Below are 21,343 nucleotides of genomic sequence, written 5' to 3'. Positions count from 1 at the left end.
ATAATCACTTGTAACCTATTTTTGGAAATAATATATTAATTGAAATATCACCACACATATATAGTGTTGCTAAAGAGCTGGATTATGAACTAAACTGAAAGATATTTTATTTCAGCATCCTTGTTGCAATATGGTTTCTTCCGATTGTACCATCTTGTCTTTAGTTTTATCTAATTTCTCCTCGTCGGGTTTATTTTGATGGATAGCGAGATTTTAAAATTCTCCTGGCAATTATTTTCACGGTGCTACTTCGGTGAAATATGCTGTTTTATGCTGAAATTTTGTGAAAACGGGCTATAATATGCTCTGATTTGGTTTCCCACACCCCTTTTACAGAAATGGTTTCTTCCATCATGGCCTCCATTCACCGTCGGTAACAATCGTATCTCTTAAATATCTAAAGAGGTGAGTGGATGCGACTGTTTTGTCGCTATCTAAGTCTCGCTGATTTAAAAGTTTGACATATGAAACTAATATCTTGCAAACGGAGAAATTACAGAGACGGTAATTGTCACTTTGTAGCGTTTTGGCCACTTTGGGCCCGAGTGAGGTCGCTGCTATGAGGCAGATCTGTTTGTGAATGTGCGTCGATGGGGGTGTGTGTATGTGTGTGTTTGAGAGGCCGATATTAACATTAAACATTAAAAATCACAGCTGCATTATGGGTCTCGTCACCTGTCCTTCCTCTTCACACAGTTTACTTCAACACTGCCTGGCCTCTGCTGCTCAGCACCATGAGTGAACTGAAGGACTGCCCTCCTCTGAAGTACTATGACTTCAAGCCCGTTGAACACGTTAAAGTCTGTCCCCGGTACACAGCTGTGCTCGGCCGCTCAGAGGACGATGGGATCGGGATTGAGGAGCTGGACACCCTGCAGCTGGAACTGGAGACCCTCCTGTCCTCAGCCAGCCGCCGTCTCAGAGCCCTGGAGGAGCAGAGACAGGTAAGGACATGGATGAGACTGACCTCCATGACCACGGGGGGACTCCAGGGGTTTGGGGCCCTATGAAAATATCACCATGGGCCCCACCATTGGAATGAGTGACTATTACAATACAACCACCAACAAAGTAAATGCCCAAAGCAAATGATCAGAAACAGAAAACAATCAAAACAAAAAAGAAAATCTACCTATTATAATAAAGAAGTTAAAACAATATTGGTGTTATTTACACATCTGAAAAGGAGTTGGAAGAAATAAACACTTATTTAATATTTAATTTGTGGACAGTTAATCCCTTCACATATTTAATATTGGGGCCATCAATGACAACAAAATATGGTTGAAAATTTTCAGTACAGTTGGATGCATCTTTAAAATGGTAGGGAAACCCTGGGGAATTATAAATTTGCTTGCTAGAATTTAAAAAAATTAGTCTACATATATATATATATATATATATATATATGTATATATATATATATATATATATATATATATATATATATATGTATATATATATATGTATATAATTTTACCTTCAACCTTGCTAAAAATAATTGTTATTGAGAGTAGCTTAATAATAATAGTAGCTTTGTACTTTACTACAAGTTGCAAATTGTCTTTTGGATTCCTTGGGTGTTAAATACCAATTCTAACTAAATCTAGATTTAAAAATAGTGAGTTTAAAATCCACATACTGCTGATGAACTGTAGCTGTCTGATTCATAACTAAAACATACTTAACTATTTTATGAGTATTTAGAGTTGAGCATGAACTCAATATCAGTTTTCACATTATTTCTGCCAAGGGTATGTTGGACTGCATTGACCGTCCTGTAACTTTTTGTTAGCAAATTTTTGTCTGCAAAAGTTACGCATTAGTTATTTTTTGCAGACTGATGGTCTACTTATCCTCACAGGCTCAATTCTCAGATAACTGAGATGAAATTATCAGTTGTTCAGATGCTGCTTTTGACTAATTTCTTCCTCTTTTCAGATCCTCACAGACTGGCAGGACAAAAAAGGAGATAAACGTTTTATAAAGCTAGGTAAAGACCCTGACCCTGCTGCAACATCTCGCCACAAACCAAAGAAGCAGAAGTTGGACGGCAAAGGCAGTCATGGGCCAGGTCCAGGCCCTGGTCGACCCAAATCCAAAAACCTGCAGCCTAAAGTCCCAGAGTATGAATTCACAGATGATCCACAAGACATTCCTCGCACTCCTAAAAACGATGCTCCCAATCGGTAAGAAAGGGTGTAATATTTGGTGTGCCTACATAATTTATTTCTTAACGTCAAGCATTGGTTGTATTCATCTGAGTTTCTTTCTGCCTGGTTATTTTTGAATATTTTTCAGGTTCTGGGCATCAGTTGAGCCATATTGTGCTGATATCACAAATGAAGAAATTCGATTACTTGAGGAACTTTTGAAACCTCCAGAGGATGAAGCTGAGTATTTCAAAGTATGACACAAAAAGCCCCTGTATCCGTAACCATTTTATAAACATATGTACTCAGGTAAATTACACATTTGAAGATTGAATCTCTTTCCTCTATGTGTAGATTCCAGCACTGGGGAAACACTACTCTCAGCGATGGGCTCAGGAGGATTTATTGGAAGAGCAGAGGGAAGGAGCACGAGCCAACGACAAGAAGAAGAATCTAATGGGAGGGCCGTTGTCAGAGCTGGATGCAAAAGGTGAGCGTTACTGCAGCTTTTACCCTTAGGTTACATCCACACTTATGCGCTTATAACCTAAGGGTGTTGCTTTCCTTGAATCACTTTCATTTTAAAACAATTTCCATCAGCATTAGGCTTTTAGCAAGGTTTCAGAAATAGTCTCCAACATTCTAACACTCTGCATATCACATGACTGGAGGGATTATAACACCAGTAGATATAGGAAATATTGCATACTGTTTGCTGTCGATGTAAGCAGTGGCATCATGATTAAAAAGCAGAATTTAGGAGCACAAAAGCAGAGGTAACAAAAACAAATTCACCTCTAATTCAGTGTCTGTATAAAATTAATAACTCAACGACAACTTCTTCTCTTCTTTTGGAAAGGGTTGTGTAAAAGGGCATTAAACAATCAGGGATGGATATATAATGACTGATGAGAGCCAATCAGGCCGTGAATGTGAGTGACTGTACCATTGTTTCTACAAGTCAGTGTTTTTGTCTCTCCACAGAAAAGCACAACTCCAGAGTTTCCAACCTAAAACAGGGTCAGTAGTGTTTTCAAAAGGAGGTTAAAACACTGGAGTACTGCACACATTCGGTGTAAACGCAGCAAAAGCTTTGCAAAAATGTGTTACTGTGGACTTACCCTTGGATGGCTACTGTTATTGCACACCATGTATTTACCCCCTTCATCCTCATCTAGATGTGGAGACTCTGCTGAAAAAGTCAGAAGCTCAACATGAATCTCCAGAAGACGGCTGTCCCTTTGGTCCGCTCACACAGCGTCTGCTCCAGGCCCTCGTAGAGGTCAGCCATATCATAGACCAACTGAATGAAAATATACTTTGAAAACACTTCATTGTCACTGTAAAGGATCATATTTTTCTGCTTTTTTTCCACAGGAGAACATTATATCCCCCATGGAGGATTCTCCTATACCAGATATTTCAGGGAAGGATGCTAATGATGGTGCTGGAACTTCCCCTCGAAGCCAAGGAAAAGCTTTCAGGTATTTTTGCATCAATATGTGAGCAAACACAGGCTTAATGTTATACCCAAGTGTCAGAAACATTTTTTGCAATTTTCACACACTCATGTACAGGCTGCAACATCCTGCCTGTGTTTTTCTAAATGATATTGAACTGCTTTCATTGGCAGAAGTGGAGGAATTATTCAGGCCTTAAGATGAAAAAAGTGTAAACAGTAGGCTCAGATTTTTACAGCCAAAATGTACAAAATGTTTTAAAGTGCCAGTTTATCACGACTAACAAACATGTCATAGCATTCCTTACACAAATGTAGAAAAATCTAAAGGAAAATTTCTAAAGAACAACAGTGTAAAGTACTGTTATAAGTAAAAGTCCTTATTTAACTGAAAGTACAAAATGTATTGGCATAGAAATATATAGTGAAAGCACTTAAGTAAATAATATATCATTGGACATATGTTGCAAAGCAAAAATATTAATATTTGTCTTTGTAGTGTAATGTAGTAGAAGTATATCAAGCAGAATAAATTACGATAATTCAATTTAAGTATAAACGCCTTATATTTTGCCTTCTTGATGCCTTGACTCAACAAAGTTTATTAAAGGGATAAAGTGTTTGGTTTTTTTTCCACATTTCCAGCGTTCCTCACACTCGTTCACTGGAGGCAAGGATTAAAGAGGAGTTGGTAGCTCAAGGGCTGCTGGACTCTGAGGAGAGACCTGGACCCGGAGGAGACTCAGAGGATGAGGTCTTGGCTGAGCTCCAGAAGAGACAGGCAGAACTCAAAGCCTTGAGTGCCCACAACAGAGCCCGCAAGCAGGAGCTGCTCCGGTGAGGATACAGAAACATACTAAGATTTACATTTTATAGATTTTATGTCTTAGAAGCCATTAACTTGTCTAAACAACACAGTTTATTTAATGTCATTTCATTTTGTCATGTGAGTGAAGTTCTTCTGCATGAAAATCCACTATTCTTTTGTTACAAAGATTCCAAGGCTTCTCTGAGTTTAGTGTAATACTTTATTTTACTTTATTTATTTTATTTATTTATAGAGCACTTTTCACAGACAGAGTCACAAAGTGCTTTATCAATTCAAATCAGAATCAAATTAAGTTTACAGAGACCCAACAGAATCCTGTTGACACTTGTGTTTTTAACTGTTGGCAACCTTGTGATGATTATCCTCTCTAGTAACGGTATTCCTACATTTTGCTCTGCACAGGGCCACACATATATTGTATAGTATTATATTTTCCTGCAATACTTGAAGAAAATCCCAGTTTGTAAAAAACCCAGCCTTAAAATTGGTTACAAAAGATTTTGAATGGTTTTAAAGTCATTGAATTCAAGTGTTTAATACCTTTTTACCTTGTGTAATACCTTTTTACTTATTCTTTGTTAAAAGTATCTTTTACCTACATGAGAGTTATTACTGTAATATAAAAACATAACAGAAACTGGATACCTTTCTTTTCAAAGGCCTTAAAATTTGGCAAATACTGGTAAAAGAATTGAACTTGTAATTAACTGGAATTATTACTTTTTTTTTTTTTTGTCTTAATTTCTGTCTGCCAGGTTGGCGAAGGAGGAGATGCGAAAGCAGGAACTGAGGCAGCGAGTCCGTGTGTCTGACAACGAAGTCATGGAAGGATTTCGTCGAATCATGGCAGCCAGGCAGAAGAAACGTACTCCAACCAAAAAGGAGAAGGACCAAGCCTGGAAAGCGCTGAAGGAGAGAGAGAGCATCCTGAAGCTACTGGATGGATAGAGGAAGCAACAGGTTGAGTGGAGAGAACAGATTTGACTGGAGTCACCATTTTCTGACAGAATGAGGCAAACTGGACATTTGTAACATCTGCAGTAGAGGATGGTACCGTTTACTGCAGGCCTGTGTTATTTGAGTAGAGACATTTCTGTAGTGTTTATGTCACGTACAGCAGCAAACTCATTTCATTGGTAACACAGAGTACACATCAGAGACCTTTTCACCTTTTGTTGTATTTCTTTCCTTTGTTGGTTTAATTTTTATGTTGCTTTTTTATTTTGTTTATCATTGTAATATTTTGGAGAAAAAAAACTACACTTGAATGTTTGAATAAAATGGTGCAGCATACACACGGTTTGTGCATGTGTATGAAATGCAAAATGTGCACTGAAGTCTTTTGTTCTGTGCTGATGTAAAATTGTGTGTGTACAGGGTATTGTCCAGGGAAAAGCATAAAATTGAAATCAGTGAGGCAGTGATGTTTCCCAAAAAATGACCCCATGTCTGAGTATAAGCTGAAAAGTTCAGCAATCTAAGAGCACCAGTTTTTCCAACATTTTGTCTATTTTGTGACAAAAATGCCTGTTTTTGATTCTTCGGGACACACTGAACACAATGTCTTGTTCCCATTAAAAATTCATGAAAACAAACGCAGGTCACAGAAGGACATTTTTATTATTGTCCATATTGAAACAAAATGCAAACCACTTAATTACAGTATAGTATAAATTATAAATATTCCACAATACATTTAATAGCCATATTTCACACAAAGTAGGGTGTGACTTTTTCTTTTACTGAATGCAGTTTATTGAAAACAAGAAAGTGAATGCCTACAACAGTATTTAAAACATACTTTGTTGAATTTTAGATTTTGTCTTTATTATGTACTTAATTGTTTTTGAGATCAAAAGTGACCTGATTTACTTTTCCCTGTGACGTAAAAGCTATAGTATTTAAGCTAACAATTCTTTCTTTAGTAAAATATTTTGTATGATCTAAATTTAATAAATGTTTCAATTATGTGTGTGGATGTAATGCTTTATTTGAACTCTGGTAAAATATTGTCCACGACTCAAATGACAAAATACCTGCAGACAACTCGACTAAAGCTAGCTAGCACTTACGGTTTTTAATGGTGAGTGCCGTTTAAAGCAAAAACAAACACTTCGATTAGATTGAAACTGTGGTTCAACTGGTTCACTGGTCAGTTACACTCGGTTCCATCTTTGTTTCCTGGAGGAAACAAGGAAAGTTTTGTCCTAGTTTACTCTCACCTTTAACTCCACTAGATGGCAGCCGCCATCTTTACAAACGGCCCAGTGTAGCATGTCAGCATTTCCATATCAAAGGGCATGTGGTCGCCTGCATTTCTTCAGAGCAGTTAAATATTGATATACTGCATGTGTGAGTGGGATGTGTGTCCAGTCTTTATCCAGTTCCATCCCAGGATAAAGCAGAGTCATTGAGTTTTACAGCCTATAGCTATGAGTTTGAAGGACACGCACTTCCACACGGAGACCAGTGTGTATACAGTCAACATCCACAGCTACTGGTCTCACAGGTGGGTCATATAATGTGAAAAAAAAGGGTTCCCCGTCAGTATATCTCACAGCAGGTTACATCTGTTTTTAACGGTATTTTTGAACATCGTTGTACCTGTGTGATAATCATTTCGGTCAAGACTCCCTAAAAGTAATAGTTGCCTAAAATCATAAGGGTTCAGCCCCAAAGTGTAGGAGGAAGTGTAGAAAATTAGCTAGTTTGAACTAGCTAGCATCATGCTAATTACTATCAGAGAAGATGATAAGAAAAACATTCAAAGTAAAACCTATCTGTTGCTACTTTTACCTCTATATCTAATGTTTGTTTTTATTGTTACTGTTTTCCTTCGTTGTGAATTCTGTCTGTGGCTTACTTTGTGTTGCCTAGCTGTCATGTATGAGTCATGGCTGTAACATGATTGTTTGGACTCTGCAGCCTGTCATTGTGACTCAAGAGTTTCTGGGGAAAACAACTGCTCAGATTCATGCACAGATGCAAAGGCAACATCAGTGCAACAGGTATGTGTCTGAAACTAACATGTGCAAAGTAGCAGACAGGTGTGTTCTGTCTGCAAAGTCACAGACATCTTATCAAAATTGTGTTGGACTTGATACTCATGGCAGGAGTGACACAGTCTAGGACATCCATGAGATTTTATTTGGGTAAAGAACTTTAAATAAGAAGTGCAGCATTTGATAAAGTTTGGATTGTTTGTTCTTTTTTTACTAAGAGACATAGGAGTGGTTCTTAGACATTTACAGCTACAGACCCAAAAGTGAAAGTCAATATATCCTCAGGCCTCAAACTTACAAAAAGTAGGTCATGAATTGCCATCGAGCTAAATTTTCAGTCTTCCACTGTCAAAACACAACCTCTAAAATGTCTGTGTAGGTTCTCATTTGCCCAGGTCATCGTTCCTCTTAGTAGTTCTTCTCGGTTCAACTGGACCAGTTTAACCTCTTGAAAACGTTTCGTCTCTGAACCGAGTTGAACCGGGAAGAAGTACCAAGAACAACCTCTAAAAGTGTCTTTTTTGTCATTTGTTATTCTGTCACATGTTGTATGTCATTCTAATCTTTTTGCTTCTTTTACATCACCTTTTGTCCACCCTAAGTTTGAGAAACACAGGTACATATGATTGAATCTAGTATGAATTTGATGGTGATGGTTTGTCCTGTTAAGAAAATATGGTTTCTTTCATGTATCTAAGTCATCTTATCATACTGAAATTTGATTGATTGATTTATTTTTAAAGAAATGACATCAGCATTTGCATGTATCATGGCCAGACCCCTAGTAGGTTGTCTACTCAAGCCTATTCAATCTGCTATAATTTAACTTGACTATTTACAGAATGGTTGAAAAAAGCCCATGTGTGGTGTCCTTGAACACATCTCAGACTAACAAAAGCTCAGTCATCATGTAAAGACCCTTCAATTTAGGCTGGTGTCCCCTACGCAAATGAATAATGCCCACGGCCTGTATGTATGAAAGCTTTTAATAACATGCAGACCTATTGAATCCTCCTCACAGGTGAATGAGAGGCTGAATAGATAGTAGCTGCTGTGGCCCCTCGAGGCTGGGCGTATCGTGCACTGCTTTTGTTGCATTTGTTGTCATTAGACCTAAACTGAAGGGCAGGTGGGTTTTGTGTTGATGCACTTCATACATGCTCAGTGATGCTCACCCACTGTTTGCACATCCCATATTGAGCTGTTTTTCAAGGCTTGCCAGACACCTTTTTCATGACCCAGGTGGTGCATCCCTGAGGTTGTTTAAGACCTGTGAGGCTCGACTACAGCCGCAGCTCTGCTTCGTTACTCGCCTCTCCTCTCCCCATGTGAAATTCAGCTCTGTGGTGAGCTTCTTCACTCCTCTCTGTCATGGCCTGTAAACCTTTACTGCTGTTTGGAAAAGAGCCTCTTCACTGGAGGGCCGGGGTAAATACTTTAAATCAGCATTAAGTTTTCCTTTACAGACTGGAGGCTTTCTGCAGATCTCCGCAGGCGACGTCGGGTGGACAAAAACAGTGTAAATATCATGTGGGTAGGCTGCGCGTCGTGTGAAATGTGTTTACACGAGCACACGCACACCACAAATCCTTCTTTTCCATTGGCTCTTTGTTTTTTCAGTTTGTATGGACCATGATCCTCCGGGGCTCTCCTCCTACTCCACCTCCGTCCCTGCGTTCCTGAGCTGGAACTGAGCACTGAAACACACACACATATACATGAGGGTAAAAAGGATTTGCCATAATTCTGTTGATCCTTTGTCCTAATGCTATGTCAGCGTTCATGCTTATAACACATGCTGGATTGAAATTGTGTGAGCGATGTAGACAGAGGTTGAGACAGCTGCTGAGGCCGGCTGGTCCGCTGAGAAGAGCCTCTGTCCAGGCAGGCCACGCCTCAGCTCTCCTCCTGTACAGAGACCTATTGTCTTCAGCGCTGCTTCCACTATTCTGATGTCATGGTTTGTCCTTTCCCAGAGGGCCGAGTGTTGCTGTTGTGTAAAACCGATGACTGATTTTTTTAAGCCTGCAGTTAAAAATACAAACGATCGGACAGATGCAAGACATGGATCTTCATTACAAAAACACTCCTGTGCTCTCACCTGTTTGACCCCTCCCTCGTCTTGGTCTGGTTTGAATATTATTTGCTTCTCATTTGCATGGCAGTTGAAGCTTTTCTTGTGTGTCTCCTGAATTTGGCAGCTCATATGCAAATCAAGCCTTCCTGCCGGCCTGGGTTTTTGTTCATCAGTGAGGTCACCATGACTGCTGTTGTGGGTCCTCTTTCTTATCTGTCATGTTTTCAGGGCATTTTGGACAAGATAAGACCTTTCAGGTGCAAGATATTCTCTTACAGTATTATGATTTTAAGTCGATGGGGATCAGGTATTCCATTAAACGATAAGCACTAACTATCTTGGTAACTGATGGATTGGTTCATTTTGTCTAGTAAATGCAAAAATGCACATAAACAAAACAAAAATAGGAAGCAGGGGCTTTAATGTTTACACTAGATTATTTCTTCCCTCAAATATGAGAAGAATGGAATCATTTCATTCATATTTGTTCAAAGGTCCTCATGTTATACCTCAGATGAAACATCCATAGAGTGTATTTCCTCTACACTGTTCAGGTCTTAATGGTTCACTTTAAAGGGTTAGATATCCTCCATTTGAGTTTTGTCTTCAGGTATTAATCGAAGACATACAACTTGAGGATCCATGAGAAATTTATACATAATTTTCTTCAGCCATTTCCTAAAGCAAAATAATTGTAAAAATTCTCTTATTCCAGCTTCTTAACTTTGAATATCTCATGGTTTCTTGACTCATCTATGACAGTAATCTGAATATAGTTGAATTGTAGGTGCACCTTGAACTTTGGAAACACAGATCAATATTTTTTTTCCATTGTACAACATTTTATTGACCAGAAACACTTGAATTGACATAGAAAATATATGTTATGTTGGTAGAGTTATTGGAAGGCATCTGGGGTAAAACTAATGTTTTCTCTATTGCCACCATTATAAGACATATTCTTCAGTACCTTCTCTGAAAAAGAAAACCTCTGCTGACAGTAATCCCTCAGTCTGACCAAAAAAAAAAAAAAGACAAAATTACAGCGTTTTTTCTGAGGAAGTGTTTAAAAGTGAAGTCATCTATTATCTGAAAAACTGACAAAGAAAGTTGTTTGAGCTATTCTCTAACAATTGAAATATTATAGGTGAAAGTTCTAGAGAAATAATAATCCTTAAGAAAACTGATGATCCTAGCCTTGACACCTGTAGTTCTGTCTGGATTAGGTTCTGGAGATGAACTACAAGTTGCATTACAGTAACATTTTAGGTACATTTCAAGCACGTGTTTACTTGTCTAGTCTTAATGCTCTGTTTACTCCCTTTATCCTAAGTGTAAAAAAACAGACAGCCTTCACTAAATACCTAAAAAAAAAAGCATCTTAAGGGAATGCAAATGTAATTACATAATGCTTTTCATGGCAATTTAATGGGTTTAACTTATTAAGCAACCTTTACATTTACATGAAATTGAGAGACAGAAATACAATTAAAGGAAAGTCTAGATGATATGAAATAATAAGTCAATAATGTAATTAAAGCATGATTAGTATGATGGAAGGAAAGTCCAGTAATACAGAATTAAGGTGCAGAAGACTTAAAGTGCAGTTAGAATAAAGAACATGTAGAGTTCAACAGTAGGCACACACATGTATTTAACCTGGATTTAAAATAGTCTAAATTTGGGTTGTTTGTATCTAAGATCTACTGGCAGTTTGTCCCAGTTCTACGCAACATAACAGCTGTGCCATGTTTAGTTTTCTTGTGTTAGTAGAGTGTCAAACCGCAGATCTATTGTTAATGATGGAAAAGCCTGTCATTCATACACAATTGCGAATATCCAAGTTTTCCTTTTTCTTCTTTGTCTTCAGCTTTTAACACACTTGTTATAATTGTTTCTACTACATTAGAGGTTTCTTCTTGTTATTGCCAAAGGCACTTCACAGATGTAAACATAACTTTTAGCAAGAGATAGCACTTGTATAAAGCAAACAATTTTTACACTGAAGACAAAATCAGAGTACGATTAGAAAACAGTAGATTTGTGAGTCGAAAGTAGGTTTACGTATTTATTGAACAGAAACAATAAAATGATCCAGCTACCTTTGGGTCAAGGCGGGTACACCCCACCCCAGACATGTGGTCAGTTCATTACTGGGCTGACATAGAGACAAACAACCATTCACTCACATTACAATAAGGAATTCAACTAGAACATATCTTGGCCCCTTTTTTAAACCATTATGTGAATGATTTTTTTATTCTTTTTTTTTTTTTGAGTTGAATCATGTGGTTCCTGGAATGGAAATGCTGCACATGTCCTAGAAAGTTTTTTGCTTTTTAATCTTGATTTCTCATTTTCTTTTCATGTGTTTTTGCAGTGTGTAAATAATTAGCAAGCTTCACACTCAGTGAAGAGGATAACTTAAGGTGTTCTTTCTGCTGTTAAACATTTTGACCCAGAATTCAACAGAAGGGTTAAGGTTTTATGTGTTGTTTTTTTTTTCATCAAAAGGATCAAAGTTATGCCAAGTTTGGAGTCTTATTCATTCCTAAGCTCTTGTTTTCCCTCCTCACCTCTGCCTCGGTAGCAAAGTCCCGGGTGTTGACTCAGTGCCGCCACTGTTTGACTATACTTTGTTGGAATCACGCGGCAATAAGACAGATAAGAGTGAGAGCGAGAAAGGTGGATAAGAGCGTTCCATGTGAGAGTGCAGTGTGTCATTGGCTGTAAATTTGGACAGCAGAGGTCAAAGCTCTTGTGAAATATGTTTGGCTTTACAGACACAGCCCAGATAACAGAAGTATATAGAGTACTAAAAAGAGTTTGTATGGATATGCATGCACGTAATTCTGCGACAGTTCTTGTCACCTCAGTCTGGTATAATGGGTACGTTGGAGCAGGAGGGACTGGATCCAGCAGTTTTTGGGACTGCCATTTCTCTACGATACGCGGGGCAGGGAGAGGACATCACCGGCATTGTTTGATAATAGTCATTGTGGAGCAGAAGAGACACAATGAAAAACACTTCTCTCGCCACCCACTGCTTCTCAGTCATCCTCCCTCCATCCTTTTCCCCATGTCTCTTTCGTTTCCTCTGCTCTGTTATTATCACCCAGATCATTATCAGGCTCATGCTCCCCTTGCCACGATGGAGAGGAGGACCAGCCGCCCACATGGCTTTGGTGAGAGATTTCTAACAGCAGCAGCACAGGAGAGAGAGAGAGAAAGAGAGAGTGAGAGAGAGAGAGAGAAAAAAAACCCCAAAGAGGCTCAATAAAGTCCATCTAAATTTAGAGGCAGCAGGGTCTTTTTTCTCTTGTCCTTATAAAGAGCTGCTGGTGGATCCGGATGGACAAGAGCTGATCACCCCCCCAACCCTACCCCCACCCCGGGATGGAGAACATAACTGCTAGTGCGTGGAAACACACACAGACACACTGAGCTATGTTGTTTTGGGAAAGAAGGAACTGAAAGCCCACTGATTTTTTTCATTACATCAGAGAGAGGGTAAATAATGTTTGGAGGAACATACTAAAATAGGAGAGGTTAGAGGAAACTTCCAAAAAGAAACGAGGGGGGGGAATAAATGATGTAGGGAGGTTCCCGTCCTGAAGGTTGAAGACAGTGCAGCAGATTAAGATGTAAGATACAACTGAAGTTGTGGCCAAAAATATCTCTGTGGATGGATTATATATTTGAATTCATACCCAGACCATCTTCAGCCTCCGTCTGAAGATGCCCCTTTTTGGCTCTGTCGAAATGCTCTAATCCTGTCTCACTTACAGTCACTGTGCTTTTTCTAAAGAGAAGTTTACAGCCTTGTAAACTTGGCAGTGTCTTAAAGGAATAAGTTTGGCAAAAGTCAAATTGGTGACAGTTTGATGAGAGGCTCAATAGTGAGGCAAGACAATAAGAAGTCACTGCTTCCTGAATCTCATCATGTAAAATTATCCACATATAACCAGTGTTGGGACCAGAGAAGGATGTTGATGTAGTTTGTAGGTAGTTCAGCTACATCCACATGTATTCTGTTGCTGGAGCATCACTTGCAAACCATTCAGCATTTTTTTTTTTTTTTACCATATCTTCAGTTATGTGTTGAAGTGTTGCCTTGTGCTGTTTCATCAGTCATTAACATCTACCACATTTAGATTTTGTGGGGGCTGAGGGGATATGATATCCTCTGAAAGGTCCTGTTTGTGTAGGTAACCACTGAAATAGAGTGATAAAAAGACTGGAACTGTTGTTATTATTGTTTTTAACCATTTCATCCTAAGTTTAAAATATTTTGCAGTAAACCTCATCAGATAGCATTTTGCTAGCATGTGACTTTTATGTATTATATGCTGCTGTAATTTCAGCACAGTCACCTACCGTAAGCTCACATTTTAATTTTTGTTGGTGTTGTAATGAAGTTACTTATTTACTCAGTATCGTTATGTAAGGTGAAATATGTCCAGAGTATTGAAAACATAGCATTAAACTGCTCCTTTAGGCAAAGGTCAGTATGTAGTGTGACCTCTGTTCTCATGAGAAAATGAAGTTCAACCTGTGATAAATAATAAGAAGTAATGGAAGTTGGTGCAGTGCATACCATATGGCATATCTCAGAAATCCCCAAAAAGATTGTTTTTATTGCTGTTCCTGTACAATCCTGTTGTATCTTAATAGAGAGACTGATGAATGCATATGTACTGTAATCAGAAACTGCTAAAACAACAAACCTAATGCTGCCCTAAGAAGTTTGCACAGCACTGTGGTTTCATTTTTCAAACAATAATTCTCTCTATATTTGCTGCATTTCCACTGATTGGTAGATGCAAGGTAGTTTCTCCAACACTGCTTTTAAAGTTTTATTTAGTGAGGCCTAAATGTGCTCATGGTCAAACTTTGTGTTGTCAAGTAGCTGTAATCTCCTTGTAGGTGAGAAAGAAACAATTCCCTTGCTTTTTTCAAATATACTGTATTTACATCTGATATTTTCCCTAAAATGGAGTTTCCAACAGTTTAACCCTTTAACAACAGCAATCTCTCCGATGCTGCATTTTACACTTTACAGCATTCAAATTACTGTAACTCCTGAATCATTTGTGCTATCCACAAAATTCAAATGGCATTAGAAGAATGACATCCTGAGCTTTCTGACACTATATAACACTTTATGGCAGCAGTGTGAGACTCTATTACAAGTAGAAAGGAACTGTTTCAGAGACTTCCACACATGCTAAAAAACGTCTGGAAATGACAAAAAATATGAAGCGATAATATGGATACTGAATGTTTAAGGCAAAAAAGCATGTTTGAGCAGATGTAAAATAGTTAATAGTTTATTTCTGCAATCTCAAAAAGTTTCGTTATGGACATTTACAGTTGTTTCTGATAATAATATGCTAAAAACTTCAAGTCCTTTTAAGCCTGTATTATTTATAATAATGATAATTAATGGCCAGATATTGAAAGTTAAGCTGAAAACAGTGGTGCAAAAGAATTGGCAAAAAAGACATTTTCTGACACTTTTATTGCAAAGAAAACATGAAGAAACCTAGGCAATCTGTTACAATGGCAGTCTTAAAAGGGTTAAAAGAGAAAAATGTTGATACTCGCCGGCTTATCAGCCACAAATAGATGAAGTCTTCATTCTGGATGTGTCCTTCACAACATGTTTACAATTTCATCAGTGTAAGTGACTCATATGATTTCCTCCTACATCCCATGCACTGTTGCAGTCTGTCTGAAGTGCACTTTCTATAACATTAGCAGCTGCTTCCCCCGCCACTTTTTCATTGAATAAAAGCCCACTGTAAGTCATACTGAAAAGACGACACCCGCCTTTGAACACTAACAGCTCACTTGTAGTGCAGTAATTTTACACGTGGACACAGATAAAGTGTTTGCCATGCTCTGTGTGAAGTAAACAAGCGGTCATTTTTGCAGCTGTCTTCATATGCCAGTGGTGACAGCAGAAGTTCAGAAGTCAAGCGCAGGGAAAAAAGGTTTACTGTGGGTTTTGTCATCCTCTTTTACACCTGTTGCCTACTGTCCCCTGTGGTGTGTGTGTGTGTGTTTATGGCCAAACACTGATGTGGACACACGCGGTGGTTTTGTTTTGGCTGTCTTGATCAGAGGCCGTGCACTAAAGGCAAGCACGGAAAGCCTAAAAAAACATCATACACAGACACACACAGAACATCAGCACTTGTTACATAAGAGCTCCTCTTCCACACAGACGACTCAGCACAACAGCGCAGTCTGACAGAGTCAGTGTCAAACTCTGCATGAGGGAGAAAATGGGCATAATTCGTGCATGACCACTCAGTTGCTGCAGTGTGCACAGCTGAAGTGGATCAATCTGTGTGTGTATGTGTGTGTGAGTGTGTGACTGTGTCAGTTTGTGGTCATGAAAGCCCCACAGAGAGAGGAAACTCAGCTGTCAGTAGTTGTCAGCAGTGGGCCTCTCTTTTCTTTCTGGTTTTCTTTACTGAACCTGTTGTAGTTACCCCCCTCCCCATACACCCGTTTGTTTGCCTTCCTCCTCTTCTCTGCCCCCTGACAGGCTGCATTTGAGGTCGAGGTGGAGGCCCTGTTCTTTGGTGCGAGCATGTTGCCCAGAGATAAGGAAATGTTGCTCAAAACCAACACCCCCCCCCCTCTTCTGAACTGAAAATGCTACGCTCACACATTACATTACAACACATGCAGCAAACAAGTGTCACCAGCTCTGAGACGGGCAGCGTCTACAGCTGGTTATTGTATGAATCTCACAAACAAGGGCTTTGACCTCCCTTCACCCTTGGATTTAGCTCTTCTCGCCAACTCCCCTCATCTCCTGCCTTCCTGTATTCTATCCACCCTGTCTTACCCGGTGCAGGGTGTTACCCATGCTGCATTAGCTGCTCACATGCAGAATGACACAGAACAAACAGCCTCTCTCTTGCTTCATGTTTGAGGGGATGAAATCTTTTCTGTGTGTGCACGCCAGCGTTGCCAGATCGCTGTAGCGTGGTGTGAAATGGACATGGGGGAAGATGTGGGGCTGAAAGCGTCTGTGGCGCCTCAACATTGCCGTTGGGAGTTGTGGGGGTGGGATAGGGTTTGTGAGTAAGGGGAGTGTGAGGGGCAAACTCAGATCACATTACAGAGCAGAAGATGGCGAGTGAAGACCACTGTGTTAATGGGAAACACGTTTATGAAATCTGCACATGGATAGATTCATAGACTCACATCCACAGATGCCCACTAGTGACATACAGTTAATCACTTCACTCCACTCAGGAGTGCAACCTGCTCCAGCTGGCTTTGCGTCTGCATTTCTTTGTCAGATCGACTAATTAATCCCGCTTCACTCCCATTTGTGTTGATAAACTGAATACACAAGTATCAGTTCATTGTGGGGGTCTGTATGTCCTCTGGCTCGTCTCATTATCACCAGCCACAGTGGAAGTGCCAGAAGGAGCTGGAGGTGTGAGAGTGGCATGTAGGGCAGCTGATAGGATACAGACCTGCTGTCGGATAAGAACTTGTTTCTTCGAGAGCCCTGATCCATAAATACCTCACGCTTTATCACACCCTGATTCCAAATCTTTCCAGCTGTTTCTCAGACTCCGTCATTATCTAAATGGATATACATCCCAAGTTATAACTTATCAAGCCTGAAATGATAAAAATACAATTATTTTTTAATATTTCAGGGTTTGTGTGTGTTCAGTTCAGTTTGTGTTGCTGTTTGTTTTCCAGACAGTTATCAGTTTATACCTGATATAAGCTACAGTATTTGTTATTTACGATGTAATACTGTGTTTATAATGATGTAATACTGTGTTTATAATCCCTCCAGTTCAATGTTAAAACTCACAGTAGATATTGTTAAATATTGAGTTTTACTTTATTCATTTGGTGTGACACTCAGCATAAAGGCTTTTAAGTATTTTTGTTTTTTTTATGTTTGAGTTACTCTTCCAGTTCCAAATATTGGTCTTTTTTAAAACATTTTTTTTTTGTTTTCAGGTAAATCTGTCCATATACTTTTAAGAAGCTCAGACCTAGAATAAGAATGAGACTGACTGAACCATTTCATCATCACATATTTATAGGGAAAATTTCCTGCCAAACTTGTACAAATACCCATTTTTTAATTGCTTTTTCACATTGACAGAATAAAAGACAGACTCTTACTTGTTTTTGTTTGAGTAACAGATGAGATAATGGGTGTGCTCTGTTTTATCTGTTTTCTTTTTGTGATCCCACACCAGGTATTCATGGTACACTTGCTGCCAAAACAACAATTTTTGTCAAGACAAAGGAGCGTGTTTACCAAATACCAACATTGGTTTTAGACTAATCTTTCTTGCTGAACCTGCTGAATTTTGTTTGTGCATTTCAATGATCAGGTTCCTCAACTTGTTGGTAGTTTATTGACACTGTTGGGCTCCGTTGTATGTCTTTTAAAGCATTATTTCCTTGTTGCTTTTTGGCCTTTTTCCATGTCTGTTACACCTGAGTAAAAGGGATTATTATGTAGAGGCTTTATTTCATCCCTACGTTTCCTGTCAGATAGAAACTTAAAACTCAACCATGTCATCAAGGTGACGTGACAAGCTGAGTATTTTTTTTCGCGCCATTCTTCGCGGTATTACAGGCTCAGGAATTCCAGCTATAGGGTAGTTATTTATTAGTGACAATGAGTGACTATGGTTATAAGTGCCAGTTTCTGCTTTTACAGTCAAAACCATGGTTATGGTTAACAAGTTTGTATTCAGTGTTTTTTTTAGCAAGTATTTAACTGTTTTCTTTCATTGTGTTGTCATGCTTTCAGTGGCTCTAAGACCGAGGTGTCAAAGTCATTTTAGTTCAGGGACCACATTCAGCTCAATATGATCGGAAGTGGGCCCGACCAGTAAAATCATCAACTGTGAAAAATGTAAAATTACATTATGAAAATGTTTGCATCTACAAAGTTTCTTTAAAAATGTGAATAACATGAACAACCTAATATTTCATAATGAAAATAGAGGCAGTTTTAACAATAAAATATCTCATTTTATTGTTTACACATGTGCATTACAACTTACAGATCACAATGGATCTACAAATACACAAAACATTTGGTAACAGGCAGAATATTGTTAAAATTACACTTACTTCTCTGAAGACATTTCATGTTGTTCTTATTTGTTCAGGTTATTCACATTTTGTGTGAAAGGATAATTTGTAAATCAACATTGTAATTGTTAACATTTGTATGAAATTTTGCTTTTTACACTAAAACAAAGAGAAAAATTTGTTTAAAAAAATATTTATTTATTTATTTATTTATTTATTTTACTGGTCTGATCCACTTTAGATCATATTGGTCTGTATGTGGAACCTGAACTAAAAAGATTTTAACGCAATTGATTGGTAATGTCTTCAGTGTAATTTTCATTTCCAAAAATTCCTCCCATGGGCTGGATTGGACTCTTTGGCGGGCCGTTTTTGGTCCATGGGCCATAAATTTGACACCTATGCTTTCAGAGGTTGGTTTGCTGTTTGTTCCCAGTAATCTGCTGACTCTCTCCAGACTTGTGTCCATGTTATCTGCATTGGCTGTTGGTGCGAGAAAAAGGCCATGGGAGAAGGCACGTGTGAGGCCTGGTCATTTCTCCAGAGAATCTCGATAAATTTAGTCCGTATCTGAGACCAAGTATCTGATGCCACAGCACTGATAATCTGCAGGACACGGCAGACACAGCAGGATCTACAGACAGGCCCAGTCAGGTGCATTATAGGCACCATTTAACAGGGGACATTATTGTGAATGGGATGTTTGGATGAGCTTAATGCAAGATCATTAACCATTAAGAAAATAATGAGGCTATAAAATCACTATTTATGATTCCTCTACAAACATTTATTTCCAAACAAGGTTAAATGAGAAGTGCTCAAAGGGATGCTCATAAGTGTCATTTATCATCCTGAATCTATTCATCTTTAAAATAGAAGATTATTCATGTTGTGATGTTATTATAATACTGTTACTTTTATTACTTATCATAGAACAATCACTGTGGCTTTTTTAGTAACATAATATTATAGTAGCGTTAACATTTTACGCAACCATAATCCATAAACTACATGTAAATGAAGGATTTTGACAGTCAAGGGGAAGTAATCACATCTTTTATAGAAATTTCACTACAAATAAAAGTAGTATTCAAAGCCTTACTTAAGTAAAAATCATGATGTCAGCTGTCAATAATTATCAGGATAAATGTCAAATGAATATTTCTTTTAAGATTAAAGGAGTGAGAATCTTAGAAATTGTTGCTTTGAAATTATTTTATAGTCAGAATGTGATCTCCAGCAGTGCATCGTATTCTGTAAAATCATTATAGGTCTGTTGTGTCATCACTGTGTCAGAACCATGTATGTCTGAAAAATTTACTTTTTAGGAGCTCAGAATGCATTTGTGACAATGCAAAGCTAATCCAACAGGGTTAATGTAAGAAGGAGCATAATTTGATATTAACCCATGAAGAAACACTGTAAAGAAACACTTTGTGCATTTAGTAACAAAAACTGGTAGAAAAATATAGTGTAAAAGTGTTAAAGGAGTGATATTTAGCTTTTATTTATGCATTTTAAAACATTTCCCTGTGGTCTACATAAACTGTAAATGCTATGCTTGGGTCTGAATTCTTCATTAATTCAACTTCACAGGTCCATCTTCAACCCTATTTCTGAGTAATGACACTAGAAAGGTCATTTTTGAGCACTGGCCCTTTAAATGCAAATGAGCCACTTCATGCCCCACCCCCTCCAGGTTGTTGGCTGTGCTGCTCTGTCCCGTTCAACCAACAACTGAACATTTTAGGTAATCGGCTCAAAGTTTGGACATATTTTCTGTATGGACTACAACCGCTGCTGCTGACAAACAGTTATGGTATACTCAGAGAAATGTTCGTCGAAAGTCTTGACCTTATATGTGCAAATGTTGTGACGTAACTAGTTATAGACGCAACAAATTAAGAAGGAATTAAAATGGGTTGTAGAAATCCACTCGATTTTTGCCAAAATGAATATAAAGATAGCTTTCCAGCACCTGGAGGGTTCAAATTCAAACTTTTTGAACTGTTCGGGTCCAAATACACAAATAAATGTACCAAAGACTACTAAAAGTGGGTTTAGCAAAATATGACCCTTTTAAGATAGATGCTTAAGGTAGAACTACTTAAAAGTACTTCTTTGTTCTTACATTCCATCACTGTGTGTCAGTTTTGTTTATGTAAACCTATGTGATGATACAGTTAGACTGCATTTTTCTCATACTAACACAAGCCACTTAGATGATGTGTTACATGAGGTGAAGAGATGCTGGTGAACCTGAGCGACAAACAAGATGCCTTTACAAGGTCGTGATTAAAGTCAAGCTGAGGTCTGATAAGGTGGCACTGTATTTATGACAGTTCTGAGGAATCCCTTGACGTCAGAGTTGCACGACACAGCGAGAAGCGTGTGGAGAGTGAGATTTGACTCAACCTACTTTGTATGTACGTGTGAAAGAGAGACAGGGGGGTTGAAGAGAGGGGGAGAGTCAAAGCTAGAGACCGAGAGGCCTAATGGTGACTCAGCATAACAAGGTCTGCTGGGCTTGGATGACCTCGTTCATCAAACTGACACCCGGCTCTGTTTCTCCTCTTCCCAGTTGTGATTCACAAGGAGAAGTCAAGAATGAGAAGAGATAGAGGAAGAGAAAGAGAGGGAAGGGAGTGGTGAGGAAAGGAGGGAGGGAGGGAGGTAGGAACTTAAGCAGAAACAGGACTGTTAAAACCGGAGTGGGGAAGA

At 38.6% G+C, this 21,343-nt stretch overlaps 1 protein-coding gene across 3 annotated transcripts; it reads left to right on the top strand.

Moving 5' to 3' along the window:
* Window positions 1-401: 401 nt before the first annotated feature.
* tada3l (transcriptional adaptor 3 (NGG1 homolog, yeast)-like) lies at window positions 402-5,689 on the top strand. Of its 3 annotated transcripts, none has more exons than XM_030135112.1 (10): window positions 402-504; window positions 697-944; window positions 1,942-2,189; window positions 2,302-2,407; window positions 2,508-2,643; window positions 3,138-3,173; window positions 3,332-3,435; window positions 3,531-3,637; window positions 4,258-4,449; window positions 5,197-5,689. In XM_030135112.1, exons 1-10 carry the CDS (start codon window positions 465-467, stop codon window positions 5,387-5,389), a joined length of 1,410 nt encoding a protein of 469 aa, XP_029990972.1. In that variant the 5' UTR covers window positions 402-464; the 3' UTR covers window positions 5,390-5,689. The 3 variants fall into 3 exon arrangements, with proteins under 3 accessions (XP_029990972.1, XP_029990974.1, XP_029990973.1); XM_030135113.1 differs by lacking the exon at window positions 402-504 and adding an exon at window positions 566-596; XM_030135114.1 differs by lacking the exon at window positions 3,138-3,173 and having other exon boundaries at window positions 404-504.
* Window positions 5,690-21,343: the final 15,654 nt, after the last annotated feature.

This window comes from Sphaeramia orbicularis, chromosome 5, assembly GCF_902148855.1.
Source record: "Sphaeramia orbicularis chromosome 5, fSphaOr1.1, whole genome shotgun sequence".
In the NCBI taxonomy this organism is placed as follows: domain Eukaryota; kingdom Metazoa; phylum Chordata; class Actinopteri; order Kurtiformes; family Apogonidae; genus Sphaeramia; species Sphaeramia orbicularis.
This window is presented reverse-complemented; position numbering and strand designations above follow the sequence as displayed.

Coding starts and splice junctions, on each gene's coding strand:
- tada3l (XM_030135112.1), top strand. CDS start 465: ATGAAACTAATATCTTGCAAACGGAGAAATTACAGAGACG. Junction 505..696: donor ACGGAGAAATTACAGAGACG/GTAATTGTCACT, acceptor CTCTTCACACAG/TTTACTTCAACACTGCCTGG. Junction 2,408..2,507: donor ATGAAGCTGAGTATTTCAAA/GTATGACACAAA, acceptor CTCTATGTGTAG/ATTCCAGCACTGGGGAAACA.